Consider the following 27,441-nt stretch of genomic DNA (forward strand, 5'->3'; position numbering starts at 1 on the left):
CACAACCAACGGATCAGATCAAAGCTCTGCAGTCCTGCCACATCCAGTCGTGAATGGTGGTGGACAATTAAACAACTAACGGGAGGAGGAGGCTCTGTAAACATCTCCATCCTCAATGATGGCGGAATCCAGCACGGGTGCAAAAGACAAGGCTGAAGCGTTTGCAACCATCTTCAGCCAGAAGTACTGAGTAGATGATCCATCTCGGCCTCCTCCAGATATCCCCACCATCACAGAAGCCAGTCTTCAGCCAATTCGATTCATTCCACGAGATATCAAGAAACGGCTGAGTGCACTGGATACAACAAAGGCTATGGGCCCGGACAACATCCCAGCTGTAGTGCTGAAGACTTGTGCTCCAGAGTTAGCCGTGCCTCTGGCCAAACTGTTCCAGTTCAGCTACAACACTGGCATCTACCCGACAATGTGGAAAATTGCCCAGATATGCACTGTCCACAAAAAGCAGGACAAATCCAATCCGGCCAATTACCGCCCCATCAGTCTACTCTCAATCATCAGCAAAGTGATGGAAGGTGTCGTTGACAGTGCTATCAAGCGGCACTTACTCACCAATAACCTGCTTACCGATGCTCAGCTTGGGTTCCGCCAGGACCACTCGGCTCCAGGCCTCATTACAGCCTTGGTCCAAACAGGGACAAAAGAGCTGAATTCCAGAGGTGAGGTGAGAGTGACTGCCCTTGACATCAAGGCAGCATTTGACCGAGTGTGGCACCAAGGAGCCCTAGTAAAATTGAAGTCAATGGGAATCAGGGGGAAAACTCTCCAGTGGCTGGAGTCATACCTGGCACAAAGGAAGATGGTAGTGGTTGTTGGAGGCCAATCATCACAGCCCCAGGACATTGCTGCAGGTGTTCCTCAGGGCAGTGTCCTAGGCCCAACCATCTTCAGCTGCTTCATCAATGACCTCCCCTCCATCATAAGGTCAGAAATGGGGATGTTCGCTGATGATTGCACAGTGTTCAGTTCCATTCGCAACCCCTCAAATAATGAAGCAGTCCGAGCCCGCATGCAGCAAGACCTGGACAACATCCAGGCTTGGGCTCATAAGTGGCAAGTAACATTCACGCCAGACAAGTGCCAGGCAATGACCATCTCCAACAAGAGAGAGTCTAACCACCTCCCCTTGACATTCAACGGCATTACCATCGCTGAATCCCCACCATTAACATCCTGAGGGTCACCATGGACCAGGTCAGAAGCTGGGTATTCTGCAACGAGTGACTCACCTCCTAACTCTCCAAAGCCTCTCCACCATCTACAAGGCACAAGTCAGGAGTGTGATGGAATACTCTCCATTTGCCTGGATGAGTGCAGCTCCAACACCACTCAAGAAGCGAGACACCGTCCAGGACAAAGCAGCCCGCTTGATTGGCACCCCATCCACCACCCTAAATATTCACTCCCTTCACCACCGGCGCACGGCGGCTGCAGTGTGTACCATCCACAGGATGCACTGCAGCAACTCGCCAAGGCTTCTTCCAAATCTCCAAAACCCACGATCTCTACCACCTAGAAGGACAAGGGCAGCAGGCACATGGGAACACCACCACCTGCATGCTCCCTTCCAAGTCACACACCATCCCGACTTGGAAATATATCGCCGTTCCTTCACCGTCGCTGGGTCAAAATCCTGGAACTCCCTTCCTAACAGCACTGTGGGAGAACCGTCACCACACGGACTGCAGCGGTTCAAGAAGGCGGCTCACCACCACCTTCTCAAGGACAATTAGGGATGGGCAATAAATGCCGGCCTTGCCAGCGATGCCCACATCCCATGAATAAATAAAAAAAAACCTCACCTCACTCACTCGGCACAGACTGCGACACCTCACCTCACTCACTCACTCGGCACAGACTGCGACACCTCACCTCACTCACTCACTCACTCGGCACAGACTGCGACACCTCACCTCACTCACTCACTCGGCACAGACTGCGACACCTCACCTCACTCACTCGGCACAGACTGCGACACCTCACCTCACTCACTCACTCACTCGGCACAGACTGCGACACCTCACCTCACTCACTCACTCACTCGGCACAGACTGCGACACCTCACCTCACTCACTCGGCACAGACTGCGACACCTCACCTCACTCACTCGGCACAGACTGCGACACCTCACCTCACTCACTCACTCGACACAGACTGCGACACCTCACCTCACTCACTCACTCACTCGGCACAGACTGCGACACCTCACCTCACTCACTCACTCGGCACAGACTGCGACACCTCACCTCACTCACTCGGCACAGACTGCGACACCTCACCTCACTCACTCACTCGGCACAGACTGCGACACCTCACCTCACTCACTCGGCACAGACTGCGACACCTCACCTCACTCACTCACTCACTCGACACAGACCGCGACACCTCACCTCACTCACTCGGCACAGACCGCGACACCTCACCTCACTCACTCGGCACAGACCGTGACGCCTCACCTCACTCACTCGGCACAGACTGAGACGCCTCACCTCACTCACTCGGCACAGACTGAGACGCCTCACCTCACTCACTCGGCACAGACCGTGACGCCTCACCTCACTCACTCGGCACAGACCGCGACACCTCACCTCACTCACTCACTCGGCACAGACCGCGACACCTCACCTCACTCACTCACTCGGCACAGACCGCGACACCTCACCTCACTCACTCACTCACTCACTCACTCGGCACAGACTGCGACATTGCTCCAACTCAAATTTCACATAAGTCACAGCTAGGCATCTTTCAATTACTTTTTCGAAGTCAATGACGATTTTCAACACATACATACGGGAGCAGCAAAACTCTGTCCCAACAGGCACAATGAGGCCAGATAAACTTTACAGATACAGTTTGTGCTCTTTGTACCTCCCAGACCCGAATGTATCCGTCAACTCCCCCTGTGACGAGAATGGAGTGGTCCTGGTTGAATCGGACGGTTTTCTGAAGTGCATCTGCGCTGAAGTCAGTGTGTACAACGTGAAGTGGCTCCACTACCATCTCTCCCGTCTCATTCCGGACAAACCCGCTCACGTCACCTGCCATCTTATTGCCTGACTTTCGTTTCCTGGCTTCAGTCTTCTTTACTGCTGAGACACACACACAGGAAAGGGATGAGAAGGGGGAAGAGTTGAGATGAAAGAAAGTCGCAGAGACAGATGGACTGTGCATGAGAGAGACCGGGGGGGCAGACAGAGTGGGAGAGAGAGACACACAGACAGGAGCGGGGGGGTGGCAGACAGAGTGAGAGAGTGACAGAGAGACACACAGACAGGGGGGGGGGGGGGGGAGGCAAACAGAGTGAGAGACCGACCGGGGTGGGGAGACAGAGTTAGAGAGAGACCGGAGAGGGGGGGGGGGGGGGCAGACAGAGAGAGAGAGAGACTCCCACAGACTGGAGGTGGGGGGGCAGACAGAGTGAGAGAGACACACACAGACAGGGGTGGGGGGGGGGGGCAGACAGAGTGAGAGAGAGACACACATAGACAGCGGGGGGGGGGGGGGCAAACAGAGAGAGAGAGAGACTGGAGGGGGGGGGGGGGGCAGACAGAGTGAGAAAGAGACCGGGAAGGGGGGGGGGGGCAGACAGACAGAGAGAGAGACCAGGCTGGGGGTGGGGGCGCAGACAGAGTGAGACACCGGGGGGGGGGGGGGGGGGGCAGACGGAGTGAGTCAGACAGACTGACAGACAGACACACCCCGACCCGGGGGGGCAGACAGAGTGAGAGAGAGGGGGAAAGAGCGGGGGACGGGGCAGACGGCACGAGGGAGGGGGCGGCAGACAGCGACTTGCTTTTATCTGTTAAAAAACTCATATCTGAGATGTACAAACCCTCACCCTTTACAAAAATAAACACAGGCAGATTGTTGGGACAAAGTAGAAAGACAACGCAGAGATGGGTTCTTGGGGCTTCTTCCCTTCAAAATCCCAAGGCCGCAAAACGCAAAGCAATTTCAATATATAAACTGGGAGATTGGGAGTTTGAATGAAAATTCCCAGTAAGCACTGACAATTCCAGCCTTACCTGTGTCCTCATTTTTAGGCGTTTTTCCCCCCGCTAGTTTCCCTTTGTCCTCTTGGAATCGGAGGATGTGACAAGTGGCATCCTGTCCCACTGCAAGAATATTCTCAGCCACTGCCATATTCATAGTGGCTCGCGTCTCTGTGTCATGGGAATGAACGAGGGTCGCTGACAGGCTTCCTGTGATACGCTCCAATCGCAAGAAATGCTGGCAGACAAAAGAAAGAATCAGAGATAGTAAAAACACCAGTTAAGGTCCTCGGGCAAATCATCATTATTGATCATAGAGACGTGCGTGTGTATGCGTGTGCGTGCGCATGCACACGATACGGTACTAACACAGACTGGGATAATAATAGTGCAAAGGGCAAAGAGGGGGAGGAATTCCTGAAATGTGTACAAGAGAACTTTCTTGATCAGTGTTTCCAGCCCAACGAGAAAGAAAGCAGTGCTGGATCTAGCTCTGGAGAATGAAGTGGGGCAAGTGGAGCATGTTTCAGTGGAGGAGCATTTGGGAACAGCGATCACAATATCATTAAATTCAGAATAGTTATAGAAAAGGACAAGGAACAATCAAATATGAAAATACTAAATGAATACTTCGCATCGGTCTTCACTAGAGAAGAGGATGTTGCCACTATCACAGTAAAGGAGGAGGTGGTAGCGATATTGAATAGGATAAAAATAAAGAGGAAGTACTTAAAAGGTTGGTAACACTCAAAGTAGAAAAGTCAACCAGTCCAGATGGGATGCATTCTCGGTTGCTGAGGGAAGGGTGGAAATTGCAGAAGCTCTACCCACAATCTTCCAATACTCCTTAGGCATGGGGGTGGTGCAGAGGATTGCAAACGTTCAAAAAGGGAGAAAGTGATAAAACTGGCAACTACAGGCCAGTCAGCCTAATGTCAGTGGTAGGAAAACTTTTAGAGACAATAATCTGGTTTCTTTGAAATTAATTGAAACTTGGAAAAATATGGGTTAATAAATGACAGCCAGCAAGGATTTGTTAAAGGCAAATAGTTTTTGATTAACTTGATTGAGCTAGTTTGAAGTAACAGAGCAGATTGATGAGGTTAATGCGGTTAATGTTGTGTATATGGACTTTCAAAATGCGTCAATGTGTATATTGCATGCGTCGGTCTGTATATCGTATGTGTTGGTTTGTATATTGCATGCGTCGTTGTGCGCGCGTCGTGGTATGTATGTTGGTGTGTATATTGTATGTGTCAAGAAAGAAAGACTTGCATTTATATAGCGCCTTTCACAACCTTGGGATGTCCCAAAGCGCCTTACAACCAATGAAGTACTTTTTAAAAAAAAAGTGTAACCACTGTTGTAAGGTAGGAAATGCAGCAACCAATTTGCACACAGCAAGGTCCCACAAACAGCAGATAATGTTTTAGTAATGTTGGTTGAGGGATAAATATTGCTCTTTGAAATAGTCCAATGGGATCTTTTATGTCCATCTGAGAGGGCAGACGGGTCTCGGTTTAACGTCTCATCTGAAAGACGGCACCTCCGACAGTGCAGCACTCCCTCAGTACTGCACTGAAGAGTCAGCCTGGATTATGTGCTCAAGTCTGTGGAGTGGGACTGTGAACCCACGACCTTCCAACTCAGACCAGAGTGCTATCAACTGAGCCACAGCTGACACTTGTGTGTATGTTGTATGTGTTCGTGTGTACACCGTATGTGGCTGTAATGTATACACATGGTGTGTACAGTATATTTAAGGGTAGATGGTATAAACTCGACAGGACTCACCACTCCGTTGCTGATGCCGGTCTTGGATGCGCCTCCTCCCCCCGCAGTCACCACCAGGTCGGCCCTCGGGACGCTGACGGTGTAAAGAGGGAAGGGAGCGCGGTATAACTCGGGAGCACCGCGGCGGCCCATGGCCCGGAGCCGGTAGCTGAGCTCAGGCTCTGGGCTCTGGGCTCTCTCGGCCTTTGCTCTCTCGGGCTCAGGGCGCTCGGGCCTCGACTCTCAACATTCGCTCTCTCCGGTGACGCGGATCACAGAACACATCAGCACTTGGCGACTGACACGTGACCTATTGAGGGGCGTGGTCTTCGGGTGCCATGTCTGTGCGGGGCAGTGTGTTAGAGGAGCGACGACCGCCATGTCTGTGCGGGGCAGTGTGTTAGAGGAGCGACGACCGCCATGTCTGTGCGGGGCAGTGTGTTAGAGGAGCGACGACCGCCATGTCTGTGCGGGGCAGTGTGTTAGAGGAGCGACGACCGCCATGTCTGTGCGGGGCAGTGTGTTAGAGGAGCGACGACCGCCGTGGGAAGGAGGAAGCCTCCGAAAGCTTGTGGAATTTAAAATAAATTTGTTGGACTATAACTTGGTGTTGTAAAATTGTTTACAATTGTCAACCCCAGTCCATCACCGGCATCTCCACATCATGTCTGTGTGGGGCAGTGTGTCGGAGGAGCGACGGGCGCCATGTCTGTGCGGGGCATTGTAAACAATTTTACAACACCAAGTTATAGTCCAGCAATTTTATTTTAAATTCACAAGCTTTCGGAGGCTTCCTCCTTCGTCAAGTGAACGATGTGACGTTCACCTGATGCCGGAGTCAATGTTGAGGACTCCCAGGGCCACTCCCACCCGACTGTGTCTCACTATGCCCACACCTGTGGTGGGTCTGTCCTGCCGGTGGGACAGGACATACCCAGGGATGGTGATGGAGGAGTTGGGACGTTGGCTGGTAGATATGATTCTGTGAGAATGTCTATGTCAGGCTGTTGCTTAACTAGTCTGTGGTACATCTCTCACCTGACGAAGGAGGAAGCCTCCGAAAGCTTGTGAATTTAAAATAAAATTGCTGGACTATAACTTGGTGTTGTAAAATTGTTTACAATTGTCAACCCCGGGGCATTGTTTTAGAGGCGCGCCGGGCGCCATGTCTGTGCGGGGCAGTGTTTTAGAGGCGCGCCGGGCGCCATGTCTGTGCGGGGCAGTGCGTCAGAGGAGGAATGGGCGCCATGTCTGTGCGGGGCAGTGTGTCAGTAAAGCTCTCTCTACGCTGTTCCATCCTACTATTGTTCCACGTACTTCAGTATCGTCTGCAAATTTGGACACTGCTCCAATAGCCTAATATCCAAATAATTGACACGCGGTCCCAGGACAGAACCCTGTGGGACACCACTATTCACTTGCAACTACTCCGAGAAACTGCCCTTAACTCCTAGTCTCCGTTTCTTCCATTTTAACTAGTTTTTAATCCCATTATCTACCCTTCCCCAATTCTATCCTCACTTGGACATACATCACCACTCCATCATCTTCGCATAGTTAAAATCCCAGCATTCTCTCCCCAACGCCGTTGTGGGATTGTCATATAAACTCAACTGGTTCACTAATGTGACTCCAGTCCTACATCAACATGGTTGATTCTTAACTACCCTCTGAAGTGGCCTGGCAAGCCCCTCAGTTGTATTAAACCACTACAAAAAAGAGTAAGAAAAATAAAACCAGACAGACCGCTCGGCTGCAACCCAGGCATCGAATCAGGACACGACGAAGGCACACCCAGCTCAGTTGAACCTGCAAAGTCCTTCTCACTAACATCTGGGGACTGATGCCAAAGTTGGAAGAGATGTACCACAGACTAGTTAAGCAACAGCCTGACATAGACATTCTCACAGAATCATATCTACCAGCCAACGTCCCAACTCCTCCATCACCATCCCTGGGTATGTCCTGTCCCACCGGCAGGACAGACCCACCACAGGTGTGGGCATAGTGAGACACAGTCGGGTGGGAGTGGCCCTGGGAGTCCTCAACATTGACTCCGGACCCCATAAAGTCTCATGGCTTCAGGTCAAATGTGGTCAAGGAAACCTCCTGCTGATTACCACCTACTGCACTCCCTCAGTTGATGGATCAGTACTGCTCCATGTTGAGCACCACTTATAGGAGGCACTGAGGGTGGCAAGGGCACAGATTATACTCTGGGTGGGAGAACTTCAATATCCATCACCAAGAGTGGGTCAGTAATACCACTGCTGACTGAGATGGCAGGAAATAAAATTAAGTAAAGTAAAATCAAAACAAAGTAAAATAAATAAATGAACATTTCAATATATTTTTCCCAACTGCTCTCACTGGGGCTCAACTCTTGGGGTCTTTCTAATTCCACTGGTCATTAGAAGCTCCAAACCAAGATGGAGCTTTAATCTGTATCTAACCCATGCTGTACCTAGTATCATAGTAGGTACAGCAGAGGAGGAGGCCATGCAGGATCTGTCCAATTAGTCCCATTCGCCTCCTCATTCCCCATAGCCCTATAAATGTTTTCCCTTCAAGTATTTATCCAATTCCCTTTTGAAAATTACTATTGAATCTGTTTCCACCGCCCTTTCAGGCAGCGCATTCCAGATCATCACAACTCACTGCATAAAAAATGTTTCCTCATGTCGCCTCTGGCTCTTTTGACGATCACCTTAAATCTGTGTCCTTTGGTTACCGACGCTTCTGCCACTGGAAACAGTTTCTCCTTGTTTACTCTGTCAAAGCTGTTCATGATTTTGAACACCTCTATCAAATCTCCCCTTATCCTTCTCTGTTCTAAGGAGAAAACCCCAGCTTCTCCAGTCTCTCCACATAACTGAAATCCCTCATCCCAGGTACCATTCTAATAAATCTCTTCTGCACCCTCTCTAAGACTTAGACATCCTTCCTAAAGTGTGGTGCCCAGAATTGAACACAATACTCCAGCTGAGGCCTAACCAGGGTTTTATAAAGGTTTAGCATAACGTCCTTGCCTTTGTACTCAATGCCTTTATTACTAAAGCCCAGGATCCCATATGTTTTTTTAACAGTCTTCTCAAATTGTCCTGCCACCTTCAAAGATTTGTATATCTGCACCCCCAGGTCTCTCTGTTCCTGCACCCCCTTTAAAATTGTACCATTTAGTTTATATTGCCTCTCCTCATTCTTCCTACCAAAATGAATCGCTTCACACTTCTCTGCATTAAATTCCACCTGCCATGTGTCTGCCCATTTCACTAGTCTGTCTATGTCCTCCTGAAATCTGTTACTATCCTCCACATTGTTTACTACATCTCCAAGTTTCGTGTCATCTGCAAACTTTGGAATTATACCCACTATACACAAGTCCATGACATTAAAATCATAGGACCATAGAATCATAGAAATTTACAGCACAGAAAGAGGCCATTCGGCCCATCGTGTCTATGCCGGCTGAAAAAGAGCTATCCATTCTAATCCCACATTCCAGCTCTTGGTCCGTAGCCTTGTAGATTACGGCACTTCAAATGCATATCCAACTACTTTTTAAATGCGATGAGTGTTTCAGCCTCTACCACCCTTTCAGGCAGTGAGTTCCAGACCCCCACCACCCTCTGGATGAAAAAATTTCTCCTCAGCTCCCCTCTAATCCTTATACCAATTACTTTAAATCTATGCCCCCTGGTTATTGACCTCTCCGCCAAGGGAAATAGGTCCTTCCTATCCACTCTATCTCATAATTTTATACACCTCAATTAAATCTCCCCCCAGCCTCCTCTGTTCCAAAGAAAACAACCCCATGTCCATGACATTAGAATCATAGGACCATAGAATCATATCCAATCTTTCCTCATAGCTAAAATTCTCCAGTCCTGGCAACATCCTCATAAATCTCCTCTGTACCCTCCCTGGTTCAGGGGAATAATTGGATAAGGGTCTGTTCTGGGCGCTACCACCCCGCGCCCAACGGACCCTCCGCAGGCAGCATGTGAACTTCGTGCTGCCTGCTACTTACTCTGAAATCTCCGTGCAACAAGCGCAGCCCTCGCTGCTGAGAGGATGCACGGAGAATTAGGAAGTTGGAAATGGGGCGTGGACAGCGCACGTCATCAGCTGACTGCACTACTTAAAGGTGCAGGCACATTTCCAATGGTAGATACACAGCCAAGGAGGAGAAGGGAGAATGGCATCACGAGTAGCTGAACCAGCAAGAGAGCGGGCACCAAGATTCTCCGACAATGCTCTGGAAGGTGTGGACCAGAGGAGGGCAGCCATGTACCCGCAGGGTGGCCGGAGACCGTCTAGACTAAGCTACGTAGGCATTGTCAGACTGTGGCACAGGAGGTGAATGCGAGGAGCATTGTACCACGCACGTGGGTGCAGTGCCGCAAGAAATTTAATGATTTGACACGAGTGGTCAAGGTGAGTGAATGCAAGTGTCAAGTGGCACATCCGACCAACTGCACCACTGCTCCATGCATCACACTCCCCGTCACCCACCCACCCACAAACACTGCCCATCCATACGCAATGCTGCATCTCACCCGCACATAATACCACACTTGCAGGCCACACAACCACCACTCAAGTCACACAAACTGACAGCTATTCGACCATGACAGGCACATCACCCACACACCTTGCAGGACACTCACTGACACACTGACCTCTGTCTTGCAGGAGAAGGTGGCGTATAACACCCGCCAGCAGGAGGGACCTGAGGCTGGACGGGCACGTCTATACGTCCTCACCCACCTAGAGGCGACGGTGCTGCGGATTATTGGGAGGGCCGTCGCTGCAGCCGTTACAACGTTCCACGCTGGAGGTCCCGGTCAAGGGGGTCTCTGCATATCTAATGATCCTTCTCCTTTTCCACATCTCCCTCCTCCCATAATCTTTTCTGACTCACGTGCTGCACACGCTGTCAGCACACACCTCTTACTTGCTCCTCTCCCCACTCCACAACTCAACCCGTTTCCCTTTGTCATTGCAGATACCCAAGAACACGTGGCGGCACTGCCCGAGGAGGAGGAGGGGGAGGGGGAGGGGGAGGGGGAGGACACTGAAGCCACACCATCACTCGATCTGACACTTGCTTCCACCAGCTCAGAGACTGACACTGCGCGTCCTTTCGAGGTTTAGGTTAGAGGAGGGTTCTGCATGTGGTGAGACACCGAGCACAAGTGATCAGGAGCCGGGCGGAGGGAATGGATACCACAGGAGCCAACTCGCCGGAGGGTGAGGTCGTTCACTAGTTCTCTGCAGAGGAGTCAGATGAGGACTTCGATGGGCCAGGCTACAGAAGACGGCTGATGGGCGTACACCAACAAATGCTTGGGGCACTGGAAAGCCTGCCAGAGAGCCTGCGCATAACGAGAAGGGGCATGGAGGAGTCCAGCTCCAACTTGGCGCAGGGCTTTGCGCAGAGCTTGGAGCCCATCCTTTCCAACATGGAACGGGTGGTCACCTCCATCAGCCCACCTGTGGAACCCACCATGATGCAGTGTCTGATGACTGATGTCACAGCTTCCATTGCAGCACAAACATCTGCCATCCAAGATCTGACTGCTGCATTTGTAGCTCAGACTGCTGCTATCGTGGGTCTGGGGACCACTGTGGAACGGGGCTTCCAGGGCATCACAGCACTCCAGCAATCCGTTCTCCAGCTGATCACCAGGATTGCTGAGGCGCTGGCCCAGGAGAGTGGCAGTGGCGCCATGGCAGTCGGACCTGCTGTCCTCTCTCAGGACAAGACGATTCCTGCTCCCTCCCCTGCCACACTGCCAGTGCCCCTGTTGTTGCCTGTCGGCCAGCCAGGGCAGACTGTTGCAGCCCATGCTGAGATGGTGCAGTCTGAAGCCGGGCCCTCCCGGCCCAGAGCTGCTCGAGGTCGTCCTCCAAGGCCATCTGCACGATCCTCCATTGAAGGCCAGCAGCCTCCCACCACCCAGGCTCCAGCCACTGGGGAAGCACCTCGTAGGAGCACTAGGATAGGTAAAGGCACACGGACAACAGGCACTGAGGGAATGCATAAGGGTGAATAGTTTTGATATATTTGCATATTTTCATTTATTAATCCATAAATGAGAGTTTGATTTGGCATTTGGTGGTGGTTTTTATTCATGCAATGAGCTGAGAGGGGCACCAATGTGTAATCTGATGGAGGGTGATTTGATTGTCTTGTGGGAGTGGAAAGGTGGGGAGTGTAGGACTGTTGGTGAGTTGGGGGATGTAGTTCCAACTATTGATAGCGGGCACGGATCAGGCGAGCATGCACAGCCCTTGCAGACAAGGCATGTGGTTCCTGCTGCACCCTTGCGTCTTCCTCCACCTCCTCTTCCGGCTCCAAACCCTCCTCCTGCTCCTCCTCAGCCTCTTCCTCCTCCTGCTCCTCCGCCTCTTCCTCCTCAGCCTCCTCCTCCTCCACCTCTGGCTCAGGATCTTCTGCAGTCATTGGAGTCTGGTCCCTCATGATGGCGAGGTTGTGCAGCATGCAGCAGACCACCATAAATCTGCCCACCCGCTCAGGGAGTACTGCAGGGCTCCTCCAGACCGGTGCAGGCAGCGGAAGCGTTGTTTGAGCAGGCCTATGGTATGCTCCACGATGTTGCGTGTGGCAGCATAGCTCTCATTATAGGCCTACTGTGCACGTGTGCGTGGATTCCTGACTGGTGTCATGAGCCATGTCGTGAGGGGATAGCCCTTGTCACCCAGTAGCCAGCCTTTGACTTGCCGAGTCAGATGAAAGATAGCTGGCACATTGGACTGCCGCATGACGGAAGGCATCGTGACTGCTCCCAAGGTAGCGGGCATCGACCTCCAAGATGCGATGCGTGTGGTTGCACACCAGCTGCACGTTGAGGGAAGCCCTTTCGGTTGACAAAGACGGCCGAGTTGATGTGCGGGGCACGCAGGGCAATATCCATGCAGTCCATGGCACCATGCACCATGGGGAAGCCAGCAATGTGGGCGAACCCCCGTGCTCGCTCGTTCTGATTGTCTCTGTGGAGAGGGAAGGTGATGAACCTGTTCCTCATGTGGTACAGTGCGTCTGTGACCTCCCTTATGCAGCATTGCACTGCATACTGCGAGATGTTGCACATGTCGCCAGCAGAGGCTTGAAATGCTCCTGAACCGTAGAAATTCAGCACCACGGTGACCTTCACAGCCCCAGGTAATGCTGTCCTCGCCCTGCTCTGGGGCTGCAGTTGTGGCCGCACCAGTTGACAGATCTCGGTGACGGCTTCCTTGGTGAACCTCAGGCGTCGGATGCAATCCTCCTCGGTCATGTTGAGGTAAAAGAATTGATCCCTGAAGGCCCTCATTGGGTAGGGCCTCCTGCTCAATGCCCTGTGCCTCCTCGTCCTGCGTCTCCTCACAGCTTGACCTGCTAGGCGTGGCCTCTCTGCATGCTCCCAGTCATGCTCAATGCCCAACAGGAGCCCTAGCAGACCGCCCATGGTTGACAGGAATGTTGTTCAACCACGGTTGTAACTTTCCGACCTGTAAGGCAATACCTGCCAAAGGACTCTCAAAAGTAGTGTAGGAACTCTCAATAAGAATAGGGATCTTTCAAAAACACTTCTTACTCCTCCAGTAGCCAGAACAATAATCCAGCAACTAACCTGCAAAACCTGCATGGCCCTTTAAATAGCGCTGGTTGGGGGTCCTTCAGGCACTGTAAGAAACGTTTAGATGGTCAGAGATAAGACTGCGTTGAGTTGAATGTTAAGGTCCAAAATTGTGTCTATCACTTTAAATCAGCGTTGCTCACTGATTGCAGCCATTTTCTCCCTATTTTACATGCTTCCAGCGTTCGGGATTAGCACATGCCCTAACTCTTATACCAAGATGGCGTTTGGTGCACGTCACGCAGGAAACGTGCGTGTGCATCCATGACACCATCTTGGATGTCGGAGGGGCCATCTAGTGCCAAAACAACGGGCGCTACATGGCCCAATTTAACGCCCATCTTTCCTGTAATGTGGTGACCAGAACTGTATGTACATACAAACATACGAATTAAAAGCAGGAGTAGCCCATTTGACCCCTCAAGCCTGCTTTGCCATTTGATAAGATCATGGCTGATCTGATTGCGACCTCAACCCTCCGTTCCCGACTACCTACGATAACCTTTGACTCCCTTGTTAATCAGGAATCTCTCTAACTCAGCCTTAAAAATATTCAATGACCCTGCCTTCACTGCTCTCTGGGGAAGGGAGTTCCACAGACTCACAACCCTCTGAGAGAAAAAAATTCTCCTCATCTCCGTCTTAAATGGGAGACCCCTTATTTTAAAACTGTGGCCTCTAGTTTTTTTTTTATTCGTTCATGGGATGTGGGCGTCACTGGCGAGGCCAGCATTTATCGCCCATCCCTAATTGCCCTTGAGAAGGTGGTGGTGAGCCGCCTTCCTGAACCGCTGCAGTCCGTCCGTGAGGGTTCTCCCACAGTGATGTTAGGAAGGGAGTTCCAGGATTTTGACCCAGCGACGATGAAGGAACGGCGATATATTTCCAAGTCGGAATTGTGTGTGATTTGGAGGGGAATGTGCAAGTGGTGTTGTTCCCATGTGCCTGCTACCCTTGTCCTTCTAGGTGGTAGAGGTCGCGGGTTTGGGAGGTGCTGTCAAAGAAGCCTTGGCGAATTGCTGCAGTGCATCCTGTGGATGGTACACACTGCAGCCACAGTGCGCCGGTGGTGAAGGGAGTGAATGTTTAGGGTGGTGGATGAGGTGCCAATCAAGCGGGCTGCTTTGTCCTGGATGGTGTCGAGCTTCTTGAGTGTTGTTGGAGCTGCACTCATCCAGGCAAGTGGAGGGTATTCCATCACATTCCTGACTTGTGCCTTGTAGATGGTGGAAAGGCTTTGGGGAGTCAGGAGGTGAGTCACTCGCCGCAGAACACCCAGCCTCTGACCTGCTCTTGTAGCCACAGTATTTATATGGCTGGTCCAGTTAAGTTTCTGGTCAATGGTGACCCCCAGGATGTTAATGGTGGGGGACTCGGCAATGGTAATGCCGTTGAATGTCAAGGGGAGGTGGTTAGACTCTCTCTTGTTGGAGATGGTCATTGCCTGGCACTTATCTGGCGCGAATGTTACTTGCCACTTATCAGCCCAAGCCTGGATGTTGTCCAGGTCTTGCTGCATGCGGGCTCAGACTGCTTCATTATTTGAGGGGTTGCGAATGGAACTGAACATTGTGCAATCATCAGCTCCTTGGTGCCACACTCGGTCAAATGCTGCCTTGATGTCAAGGGCAGTCACTCTCACCTCACCTCTGGAATTCAGCTCTTTTATCCATGTTTGGACCAAGGCTGTAATGAGGTCTGGAGCCGAGTGGTCCTGGCAGAACCCAAACTGAGCATTGGTGATAGCACTGTCGACGACACCTTCCATCACTTTGCTGATGACCGAGAGTAGACTGATGGGGCGGTAATTGGCCGGATTGGATTGTCCTGCTTTTTGTGGACAGGACATACCTGGGCAATTTTCCACATTGTCGGGTGGATGCCAGTGTTGTAGCTGTACTGGAACAGCTTGGCTAGAGATGCAGCTAGTTCTGGAGCTAGTTCTAGTCTCTCCCACAAGGGGAAACATCCTTTCAGCATCTATCCCTTCCAGTCCCCTCAGGATCATATATGTTTCAATAAGATCACCTCTCGTTCTTCTAAACTCCAGTGTATACAGGCCCAACTTGTCCAACCTTTCCTCATAAGATCACCCCCTCATCCCAGGAATCAGTCGAGTGAACCTTCTCTGAACCGCCTCCAAAGCAATTATGTCCTTTCTTAAATAAGGAGACCAAAACTGCACACAGTATTCTAGATGTGGTCTCACCAATGCCCTGTTCAACTGCAGCAAAACATCTCTACTTTTATATTCCATTCCCCTTGCAATAAATGGCAACATTCCATTTGCCTTCCTAATCACTTGCTGTACCTGCATACTAACTTTTTGTGAATCATGGCCGAGGCAACCCAGATCCCTCTGTACCTCAGAGTTCTGCAATCCCTCTCCATTTAAATAATATACTGCTTTCCTATTCCTCCTGCCAAAGTGGACAAGTTCACATTTCCCACATTATACTCCATCTGCCAAATTTTTGCCCACTCACTTAACCTATCTATATATGACCATAAGACCATAAGAGATAGGAGCAGGAGAAGGCCATTCGGCCCCTCGAGCCTGCTCCGCCATTCAATGAGATCATGGTTGATCTGATTTTTACCTCAACTCCACTTTCCTGCCTTTTCCCCATATCCTTTGACTCCCTTGCTGATCAAAAATTTGTCTAACTCAGCCTTGAATGTATTCAATGACTCAGCCTCCACAGCTTTTTGGGGTAAAGAATTCCAAAGATTCACGACCCTCTGGGAGAAGAAATTCCTCCTCATTTCCGTCTTAAACGGGCGACCCCTTAGCCTGAGACTATGCCCCTAGTTTTAGATTCCCCCATGAGGGGTAACATCCTCTCAGCATCCACCCTATCGAGTCCCCTCAGAATCTTGTATGTTTCAATAAGATCTCCTCTCATTCTTCTAAACTCCAATGAGTATAGACCCAACCTGTTCAATCTTTCCTCATAAGACAACCCTTCCATACCTGGAATCAACCTTGTGAACCTTCTCTGAACTGCCTCCAATGCAAGTATGTCCTTCCTTAAATAAGGGCACCAGAACTGTACGCAGTACTCCAGGTGTGGTCTCACCAGCACCCTGTACAGTTGTAGCATGACTTCCCTGCTTTTATGCTCCATCCCCCTGGAAATAAAGGACAATATTCCATTTGCCTTCCAGATTACCTGCTGCACCTGTATGTTGACTTTTTGTGTTTCATGTACGAGGACACCCAGGTCCCTCTGTACCGCAGCATTTTGTAGTATTTCTCCATTCAAATAATATTTTGCTTTTTTATTTTTCCTCCCAAAGTGGATGACTTCACATTTTCCCACATTATATTCCATCTGCCAAATTTTTGCCCATTCACTTAACCTGTCAATATCCCTTTGCAGACACTTTGTCCTCATCGCAACTTGCTTTTCCACCTATCTTTGTATCATCAGCAAATTTGGCCACAAGACACTCTGTTCCTTCATCCAAGTCATTGATGTATATTGCAGACTCCTTATGTCCTCTTCACAACTTACTTTCCTACCTACCTTTGTGTCATCAGCAAATTTAGCGACCATACATTCGGCCCCTTCATCCAAGTCATTGCCATAGATTGTAAATAGTTGAGGCCCAAGCACTGGTCCCTGTGGCACTCCACTTGTTACATCTTGCCAATCTGAAAATGACCCATTTATGCCTACTCGCTGTTTCCTGTTAGCAAACCAATCCTTTATCCATGCTAATATGTTACCCCTTACACCATGAGCTCTTATTTTGTGTAGTAGCCTTTGATGTGGCAAAAGCCTTCTGAAAGTTCAAGTACACCACATCCACAGGATCCCCTTTATCCACGTTGCTTGTTACTTCCTCAAAGAACTCTAATAAATTGGTCAAACACAATTTCCCTTTCACAAAGCCATGTTGACTCTGCCTGATTGCATGGGATTTTCTAAGTGCCCTGCTATAACCTCCTTAATCATAGATTCTAGCATTTTCCCTATGACAGATGTTAAGCAAACTAGCCTGTAGTTTCCTGCTTTCTGTCTCCCTCCTTTCTTGAATAGAGGAGTTACATTCACTATTTTCCAATCTGATGGCATTCTTCCAGAATCTAGGGAATTTTGAAAAATTAATACCAATGCATCTACTATCTCTGCAGCCACTTCTTTTAAGACCCTAGGATGATGGCCCAACTAAGAGTTCTATATACAATTGCACGGAGTATAAGGAATAAATTAAATGAACTACAGGTTCAAATTCAAATTGGAGGGTATGACATGATAGCTATTACTGAGACATGGCTGCAGGATGGTCAGGATTGGGAACTAAATCTACCGGGTTATAAGGTCTACAGGAGAGACAGGGAAAATGGAAGAGGTGGGGGAGTAGCCTTAATGATTAGAGATGAAATCACATCAATGATAAAGGAGGATATAACGAGAGGTAAGCAGCCAACAGAGACCTTATGGGTTGAATTGAGAAATAGGAAAGGATTTAAGACTATAGTGGGAATTGTGTATAGGACCCCTGGCAGCAGCTCTGAAGTGCTGGATTGTATAAATGCAGAGATTAGACAAGCGTGTAAGAAAGGCATAGTGGTCTTAATGGGGGACTTTAACCTTCACATAGATTGGGGAAGCCATGATGTGGAGATGCCGGTGATGGACTGGGGTTGACAATTGTAAACAATTTTACAACACCAAGTTATAGTCCAGCAATTTTATTTTAAATTCACAAGCTTTCGGAGGCTTCCTCCTTCCTCAGGTGAACGAAATGAAATCCTCGAAATGAAATCGCATTTATAATTCACAGAACAATGCTTGGTGATTACAGACAGTTTTTTCAACTGCCCGTTGCCAAGGCAATCAGTGTGCAGACAGACAGGTGTTACCTGCAAGGTCTCAGAATATACAAATCACCAAAAAAAAACAACAAACAAAAAAAAAACAGAGATAGAGAGGTAGAAACATAGAAAAGACAGCAACTGACCCGTTATATTAAAAACAGATAACATTTGTTCGCTGGTGGGGTAACGTGTAGCGTGACATGAACCCAAGATCCCGGTTGAGGCCATCCTCATGGGTGCGGAACTTGGCTATCAATTTCTGCTCGACGATTTTGCGTTGTCGTGTGTCTCGAAGGCCGCCTTGGAGTACGCTTACCCGAAGGTCGGTGGATGAATGTCCATGACTGCTGAAGTGTTCCCCGACTGGGAGGGAACCCTCCTGTTTGGCGATTGTTGCGCGGTGTCCGTTCATCCGTTGTCGCAGCGTCTGCATGGTCTCGCCAATGTACCATGCTCTGGGGCATCCTTTCCTGCAACATATGAGGTAGACAACTTTGGCCGAGTCACAGGAGTATGAACCATGCACCTGGTGGATGGTGTCCTCTCATGTGATGGTGGTATCTGTGTCGATGATCTGGCATGTCATCGACACAGATACCACCATAAGGTTAAGGGGTGATCTGATCGAAGTTTATAAGATCTTAAGGGGAACAGATAGGGTGGATAGAGAGAAACTATTTCCGCTGGTTGGGGATTTTAGGAGTAGGGGGCACAGTCTAGAAATTAGAACCAGACCTTTCAGGACCGAGATTAGAAAACATTTCTACACACAAAGGGTGGTAAAAGTTTGGAACTCTCTTCCGCAAACGGCAATTGATATTAGCTCAATTGCTAAATTTAAATCTGAGATAGATAGCTTTTTGGCAATCAAAGGTATTAAGGGATATGGGCCACAGGCGGGTATATGGAGTTAGATCACAGATCAGCCATGATCTTATCAAATGGCGGAGCAGGCACCAGGGGCTGAATGGCCTACACCTGTTCCTATGTTTCTATGTTCCTAACAATATGTTGTGGAACCAACCAGGGAACAGGCCATTCTAGATCTGGTAATGGGTAATAAGACAGGATTAATTAATGACCTCAAAGTAAAGGATCCCTTAGAAAATAGTGATCATTATATGATAGAATTTCACATCCAGTTTGAGAGTGAGGATCTTGGATCTGAAATTACTGTATTAAACCTAAATAAGGGCAATTACAATGGCATGAGGACAGAGTTGGCTAAAGTGGACTGGGAAAACCGATTAGATGGTATGATGGTGGATAAGCAGTGGCAGACATTTAAAAAGATATTTTATGACTCTCAACAAAAATATATCCCAGTAAGGAGGAAAGAATCCACGAGAAGGGTGTATCAACCATGGCTAACTCAGGAAGTTAAGGATGTTATCAAGTTAAAAGAAAAGGCATACAACGTGGCAAAGATTACTGGTAAGCCCGAAGATTGGGAAAACGTTAGAAACCAGCAAAGGAGGACTAAAAAAAAATAAAGAGGGAGAAAATAGATTATGAGAGTAAACTAGCAAGAAATATAAAAACTGACAGTAAGAGCTTTTACAAGTATATAAAAAGGAAGAGAGTAGCTAAAGTAAGTATAGGTCCCTTAGAGGATGAGACTGGGGAAATAATAGTGGAAAACAAGGAAATGGCAGAGGCATTGAACAGATATTTTGTATCTGTCTTCACAGTAGAAGACACTAAAAGCATACCAATAATAGTAGATAATCAAGGGGCAAAAGGGAGGGAGGATCTAAAAACAATCACTATCACTAGAGAAAAAGTACTAGGCAAACTAATGGGTCTAAAGGCTGACAAGTCCCTTGAACAAGATGGCTTGCATCCAAGAGAAGTGGCTACAGAGATAATGAATGCATTGGTTGTAATCTTCCAAAATTCACCAGATTCTGGAAAGGTCCCAGCGGATTGGAAAACCGCAAATGTAATGCCCCTATTCAAGAAAGGAGGGGGACAGAAAACAGCTAACTAGCAGATAACCGATGCTAGCTCAATTGCTAATTTTAAATCTGAGATAGATAGCTTTTTGCCAACCAAAGGTATGAAGGGATGTGGGCCAAAGGCAGGTATATGGAGTTAGATCACAGATCAGCCATGATCTTATCAAATGGCGGAGCAGGCTTGAGGGGCTGAATGGCCTACTCCTGTTCCTATGTTCCTATAACTATAGGCCAATTAGCCTAACATCTGTCATTGGGAAAATGCTAGCATTGATTATTAAGGAAGTCGTAGCAGGACATTTAGAGACTCAAAATAAAATCAAGGAGAGTCAACATGGTTTTATGAAGGGGAAATTGTGTTTGACAAATTTATTAGAGTTCTTTGAGGAAGTAAACGGGCAGGGTGGATAAAGGGGAACCAGTAGATGCAGTGTATTTGGATTTCCAAAAGGCATTCGTTAAGGTGCCACATGGAAGGTTACTGCACAAGGTAAGAGCTCATGGTGTTGGGTGTAATATATTAGCATGGATAGAGGATTGGCTAACTAACAGAAAACAGAGAGTCGGGATAAAGGGGTCATTTTCAGGATGACAATCTGTAACTAGTGGGGTGCCACAGAGATCAGTGCCTCAACTATTTACAATCTATATCGATGACTTGGATGAAGGAAGCGAGTGTACTGTGGCCAAATTTGCCGATGATACAAAGATAGGTGGAAAAGCAAGTTATGAGGAGGACACAAAGGGCTCAATTTTAGGAGGCAATTGCTGGTGCATTGGGGGCGGGGCGCTCTGAAAATCGCAGAAATCCCGTTCGGGTTCAGAAGCTGGCTCCAACCCGCCGACTTCTGAGTTTCCCAGGGACCCACCTGTATGTGCGTGGGCAACCCGAAACCGGAAGTCCCACCGGCAATTAAAGCCAGCGGGATGACAGTTAAAGAGCCAAATGTATCTCATTGAGGTACTTAAGGCACTTTACCTGTAACAGATTAAGTGATTGCAACGATTTTTAACTTTCCTGGGCGGCTTGCCCACCGCTTCTGATTCATGCCTGGTGAAACCAGGGATCAGGGAAAAAGAAACTAAATAAATTAAATAAAAAAAGAAGTTAAAACACAAAATGAACCTACCTTTGCACCCTGCTCCGATGTCTGATGGCTCCTTCTCCGATGTCCCCCGATGTCTCCTTCTTCATCCCCCCCCGCTGTCCCCCTCTTCACCCCCGATCTTCCCCTCTCCCCCCACCCCGATCTTCCCCTCTCCCCCCCGATCTTCCATTCCAGTGCAAAATGACATCTCGCTCTCTCTCTCTCTCTCTCCCCACCCCCCTCACGTTGCAGACAATCAGGCTGGCTGCCAGGCATCAAACCCAGAGAGGATGTTAATCATCAGCAATCACCATGCAATCGTGTCGGAAACGGTAAGTTTTGTTTATGCAGGTTTGCCACACGCACCTTCACCACCCCCGCACCCCCCCGCCCGCTGCAAACCCACCACCATTGCAAAATTGACCCCAAAGTGTCTGCAAAGGGATACAGACAGGTTAAGCGAGTGGGCGAAAATTTGGCGGATGGAATATAATGTGGGAAAATGTGAAGTCATCCACTTTGGTAGGAAGATTAAAAAAGCAAAATATTATATAAATGGAGAAAGACTACAGAATGCTGCAGTACAGAGGGATTTGGGTGTCCTTGTACATGAAACACAAAATGTTAGCATACAGGTGCAGCAGGTAAAGGCAGATTAGTATCTGAATGGTGATAGATTGGGAAAAGGGGAGGTGCAACGAGACCTGGGTGTCCTTGTACACCATTCGCTGAAAAGTGAGCATTCAGGTGCAGCAAGCAGTTAGGAAGGCGAATGGTATGTTGGCCTTCATTGCAAGAGGATTTGAGTACAGGAGCAGGGATGTCTTACTGCAGTTATACAGGGCCTTGGTGAGACCACATTTGGAGTATTGTGAGCAGTTTTGATCTCCTTATCTGAGGAAGGATATCCTTGCCATGGAGGGAGTGCAACGAAGATTTACCAGACTGATTCCTGGGATGGCAGGACTGACGTGTGAGGAGAGATTGGGTCGACTAGGCCTATATTCACTAGAGTTTAGAAAAATGAGAGGTGATCTCATCAAAACATATAAAATTCTAACAGGACTAGACAGACTAGATGCAGGGAGGATGTTCCCGATGGCTGGGGAGTTCGCCTTCCTAACTGCTGCACCTGAATGCTCACTTTCAGCGACTGGTGCACAAGGACACCCAGGTCTCGTTGCACCTCCCCTTTACCCAATTTATCACCATTCAGATAATAATATGCCTCTCTGTTTTTACAACCAAAGTGGATAACCTCACATTTATCCACGTTATACTGCATCTGCCATGTTCTTGCCCACTCACCCAACTTGTCTAAATCACATTGGAGCCTCTTTGCATCCTCCTCACAGCTCACATTTCACCCCAGCTTTGTGTCGTCTGCAAACTTGGAAATGTTACATTCCGTTCCCTCATCCAAATCATTGATATATATTGTGAATAGCTGGGGCCCAAGCACTGATCCCTGCGGTACCCCACTAGTCACTGCCTGCCACCCGGAAAAAGACCCGTTTATTCCTACTCTCTGTTTCCTGTCTGTCAACCAATTCTCAATCCATGTCAGTGCTTTAATTTTGTACACTAACCTCTCGTGTGGGTCCTTATCAAAAGCCTTCTGAAAATCCAAATACACCACATCCACTGGTTCTCCCCTGTCTATTCTTCTAGTTACATCCTCAAAAAACTCCAGTAGATTTGTTAAGCATGATTTCCCTTTCATAAACCCATGTTGACTTTGTCCAATCCCGTTAATGCTCTCCAAGTGTGCTGTTGTCACATCTTTTATAATAGACTCTGGCATTTTCCCCACTACTGATGTTAGGCTAACTGGTCTGTAATTCCCTGTTTTTTCTCTCCCTCCTTTTTTAAATAGTGGGGTTACATTTGCCACCCTCCAATCTGTAGGATCTGTTCCAGAGTCTATAGAACTTTGGAAGATGATCACCAATGCATCCACTATTTCCAGGGCCACTTCCTTTAGTACTCTGGGATGTAGATTATCAGGCCCTGGGGATTTGTCAGCCTTTAGCCCCATTAATTTCCCTAGCAATATTTTTTTACTAATACTGGTTTCGTTCAGTTCCTCCCTCTCACTAGACCCTTGGTTCCCTAACATTTCTGGGAGGTTATTTGTCTCCTCCTTTGTGAAGACAGAACCAAAGTATGTGTTTAATTGTTCTGCCATTTCTTTATTCCCCATTATAATTTCTCCCATTTCTGACTGTAAGGGACCTACATTTGTCTTCACTAATCTTTTTCTCTTGACATATTTACAGAAGCTTTTACAGTCAGTTTTTATGTTCCCTGCTAGTTTACTCTCATACTCTATTTTTCCCCTCTTAATCAATCTCTTTGTCCTCCATTGCTGAATTCTGAACTGCTCCCAATCCTCAGGCTTGCCGCTTTTTCTGGCAATTTTATATGCCTCCTCTTTGAATCTAATGCTATCCCTAATTTCTTTTATAAGCCACGGTTGAGCACATACACAAATCTTTGAAGGTGGCAGGACAAGTTGAGGAGGCCATTAAAAAAGCATATGGGATCCTGGGCTTTATTAATAAAGGCATAAAAAGCAAGGAAGTTATGCTAAACCTTCATAATACACTGGTTAGACCTCAGCCAGAGTATTGTGTTCAATTCTGGGCGCTGCATTTTAGGAGGGATGTCAAGGCCTTAAAGAGGGTGCAGAAGAGATTTATTAGAATGGTACCAGGGATGAGGGACTTTAGTTATGTGGAGGGACTGGAGAAGCTGGGATTGTTCTCCTTAGAACAGAGAAGGTTAAGGGGAGATTTAATAGAGGTGTTCAAAATCACGAATGGTTTTGACAGAGTAAATAAGGAGAAATCGTTTCCAGTGGCAGAAGGGTTGGTAACCAGAGGACACAGATTTAAAGTGATTGGCAAAAGAGCCAGAGGTGACATGAGGAAACATTTTTTTATGCAGCGAGTTGTTATGATCTGGAATGCACTGCGTGAAAGGGCAACTTTCAAAAGGGAATTGAACAAATTCTTGAAGGGAAAGAATTTACAGAGCTATGGGGAAAGAGCAAGGGAATGGGACTAATTGGATAGCTCTTTCAAAGGGACGGCACAGGCACGATGGGCCAAATCGCCTCCTCCAATGCCGTACCTACTATGATATGATATGATGCACAGGCGCATAGACGCACTCATACACAGGCGCACAGATGCACTCATACACTGGTGCATAGAAGCATCCATACATAGGCGCATAGAGGCAGCCATACACAGGCCCATAGACGCACCCATACACAGGTTAGGGTTAGGGTGCTTTCCCCTGATAAGCCATCTCCCCCACAGTATCCAAAGCGGTATATCTGTTTGAGAGGGAGATGGCCCCAGGGGACTCCTGCTCTTCTTGCCTAGTCCTTTTACTCTGCCTGGCGGTCACCCATTTCCTTTCTGCCTGCGTAATCTTTACCTGCGGTGTGACCACCTCACTGAACGTGCTATCCACGATAGTCTCAGCATCGCAGATGCTCCACAGTGAATCCACCCGCAGCTCCGGCTCCGAAACATGGTTAGCCAGTAGCTGCAGCTGGACACACTTCCTGCACACATGGTCACCAGGGACACTGGTAGTGTCCATGACTTCCCACGTAGTACAGGAGCATATCATGGGAGCGAGCTCTGTTGCCATGACTTGCCTTAGATTTACACTGCGTTCACCTTTTGGACTCTCCTCCCGCTCTCGGACTCTCCTTTTATACTGTGCTCACCTGTTGGACTCTCCTGCCTCACCTGTGATGTCGCACAGTAGTTTTCTCTTGTTGCAGGTCTGCTGCTGCTTTTATTCCCCACTCTCAGTCTTCTGCTGCTCAGGTCCACTGCCGCTCTGCGGAAAAAGTTGGGAAAAGCAAAGCAAAGCAGCACGTCCTTCCCCCACTTCACCGAACTCCCACACTCACCAAACTCTCAGCTGTACACTCTGTGCTCCATTGCGTAGATCTCCTTTTTGGTCCCGAATCAGCCCCACCCCTCCTCTTACTACCCATTTATTGTTTACATGCCTATAGAAGACATAGAAAGCTTCCCCATAATTGTTGTTAAACTGACAGGTCTGTAGTTTCCTGGTTTCTCCCTCCCTTCTTAAATAAGGAAACTCTGATCCATGCCTTTGTACCTCTAGACTTGACTATTCCAAAGCTCTCCTGGCCTCTTCTACCCTCCATAAACTTGAGCTCACCCAAAACTCTGCTGCCTGTATCGTAATTCATACCAAGTCCTGTTCACCCATCATCTCTGTGCTCACTGACCTACATTGGCTCCCAGTCCAGCAACACCTCAATTTTAAAATTCTCATCCTTATTTTCAAATCCCTCCGTATCTTGTAACCTCCCCCGGCCTACATCCCTCTGAGATAGAATCATAGAATGGTTACAGCACAGAAAGAGGCCATTCGGCCCACTGAGCCCGTGCCAGTTCTTTGTAAGAGCAATCTGGTTAGTCCCACCCCCCTACTCTTTCCCCATAGCCCTGCAATTTTTTTCCTTTCAAGTATTTATCCAATTCCTTTTTGAAAGCCATGATGATATTCCTGTGACTCGGCCAACGTTGTCTACCTCATACGTTGCAGGAAAGGATGCCCCAGAGCATGGTACATTGGCGAGACCATGCAGACAGTGCGACAATGGATGAACGGACACCACGCAACAATCGCCAGACAGGAGGGTTCCCTCCCAGTCGGGGAACACTTCAGCAGTCAAGGACATTCAGCCACCGATCTTCGGGTAAGGGTTCTCCAAGGCGGTCTTCGAGACACACGACAATGCAAAATCGTCGAGCAGAAATTGATAGCCAAGTTCCGCACCCATGTGGACGGCCTCAACCGGGATCTTGGGTTCATGTCACGCTACACGTAACCCCACCAGCGGGAAAAAAAAGTTATCTGTTTTTAATACAACTGGACATTCTCTCTCTCTCTCTGCCTTTCGGGTCTCTTTCTCTCTTTGTCTGTGTAATCTGACCCATTGTGTATTCAGTATACTGGGATGTAATGTTTTCCGTGGCTAACCTGTCTGAACACCAATGACACCTTTGATTGCTGTGACCGTCTCCCAGCCTAATATATGCTATGCGATTTTAGAACCCTTCACTCACCTGACGAAGGAGGTAAGCTCCGAAAGCTTGTGATTTTCAAATAAAACTGTTGGACTATAACCTGGTGTTGTAAGATTCCTTATTTTTGAAAGCCACAATTGAATCTGCTTCCACCGCCCTTTCAGGCAGTGCATTCCAGATCAGAACCACTCGCTGCGTAAAAAAGCTTTTCCTCACGTCGCCTTTGGGTCTTTTGCTACACTTGCAAGTTTTGTGTCACCTGCAAATTTTTATCAATTTTTAGACCATCCAGTAACTCAACTACCTCCTCTTTTACTGTGACTTTGGCAGCATTTTCTTCCTTGGTAAAGACAAATGCAAAGTACTCATTTAGTACCTCAGCCATGCCCTCTGCCTCCATGCGTAGATCTTTTTGGTCCCTAATCAGCCCCACCCCTCCTCTTACTACCCGTTTACTATTTACATGCCTATACAAGACTTTTGGATTCCCTTTTATGTTGGCCGACAGTCTATTCTCATACTCTCTCTTTGCCCCTCTTACTTCCTTTTTCACTTCTCCTCTGAACATTCTATATTCTGCCTGGTTCTCACTTATATTATCAACCTGACATTTGTCATATGCCCCCCTTTTTTCTGCTTCATCTTACTCTGTCTCTTTTGTCATCCAGGGAGCTTTGGCTTTAGTTGCCCTACCTTTCTCCCTCGTGGGAATGTACCTAGGCTGTACCCGAACCATCTCCTATTTAAAGGCCGCCCATTGTTCAGTTTTGCCTGCCCATCTTTGATTCCAATTTACCCGGGCCAGATCTGTTGTCAACCCACTGTAATTGGCATTCCTGCAATTAAGTATTTTTACTCTAGATTGCTCCTTGTCCTTTTCCATAACTAATCTAAACCTTATGATACTATGATCACTGTTTCCTAAATGTTCCCCCACTGACACTTGCTCCACTTGGCCCATCTCATTCCCCAGAACCAGATCCAGAAATGCCTCCATCCTCGTTGGGCCAGAAACATACTGATCAAGAAAGTTCTCCTGAGCACACTT

At 48.3% G+C, this 27,441-nt stretch overlaps 1 protein-coding gene and 1 long non-coding RNA gene across 3 annotated transcripts in view; one reads left to right on the plus strand and one right to left on the minus strand.

Annotated features, from left to right (window-relative positions):
- Positions 1-6,076, minus strand: part of preb (prolactin regulatory element binding) — a 55,375-nt gene extending 49,299 nt beyond the window's left edge. The window contains exons 1-3 of one of the 2 annotated variants that reach the window (XM_067988457.1): positions 5,808-6,076; positions 4,047-4,251; positions 2,890-3,107 (exon numbers count right to left, since the gene is read on the minus strand). In XM_067988457.1, coding sequence (XP_067844558.1) covers positions 2,890-3,107; positions 4,047-4,251; positions 5,808-5,939 — 555 coding nt within the window. In that variant the 5' untranslated portion in view covers positions 5,940-6,076. Of the gene's footprint in view, positions 1-2,889; positions 3,111-4,046; positions 4,252-5,807 lie in introns of both variants that reach the window. The other variant, XM_067988456.1, reaches the window with a different exon arrangement.
- Positions 1-26,483, plus strand: part of LOC137324313 (uncharacterized) — a 60,007-nt gene extending 33,524 nt beyond the window's left edge. Inside the window, exons 2-3 of the long non-coding RNA XR_010963587.1 lie at positions 21,559-21,638; positions 25,909-26,483. This is a non-coding gene — a long non-coding RNA (uncharacterized lncRNA). The remainder of the gene's footprint in view (positions 1-21,558; positions 21,639-25,908) is intronic.
- The last annotated feature ends 958 nt before the right edge of the window (positions 26,484-27,441 follow it).

The sequence above is a fragment of the Heptranchias perlo genome, chromosome 8 (assembly GCF_035084215.1).
Source record: "Heptranchias perlo isolate sHepPer1 chromosome 8, sHepPer1.hap1, whole genome shotgun sequence".
NCBI classification, from domain to species: domain Eukaryota; kingdom Metazoa; phylum Chordata; class Chondrichthyes; order Hexanchiformes; family Hexanchidae; genus Heptranchias; species Heptranchias perlo.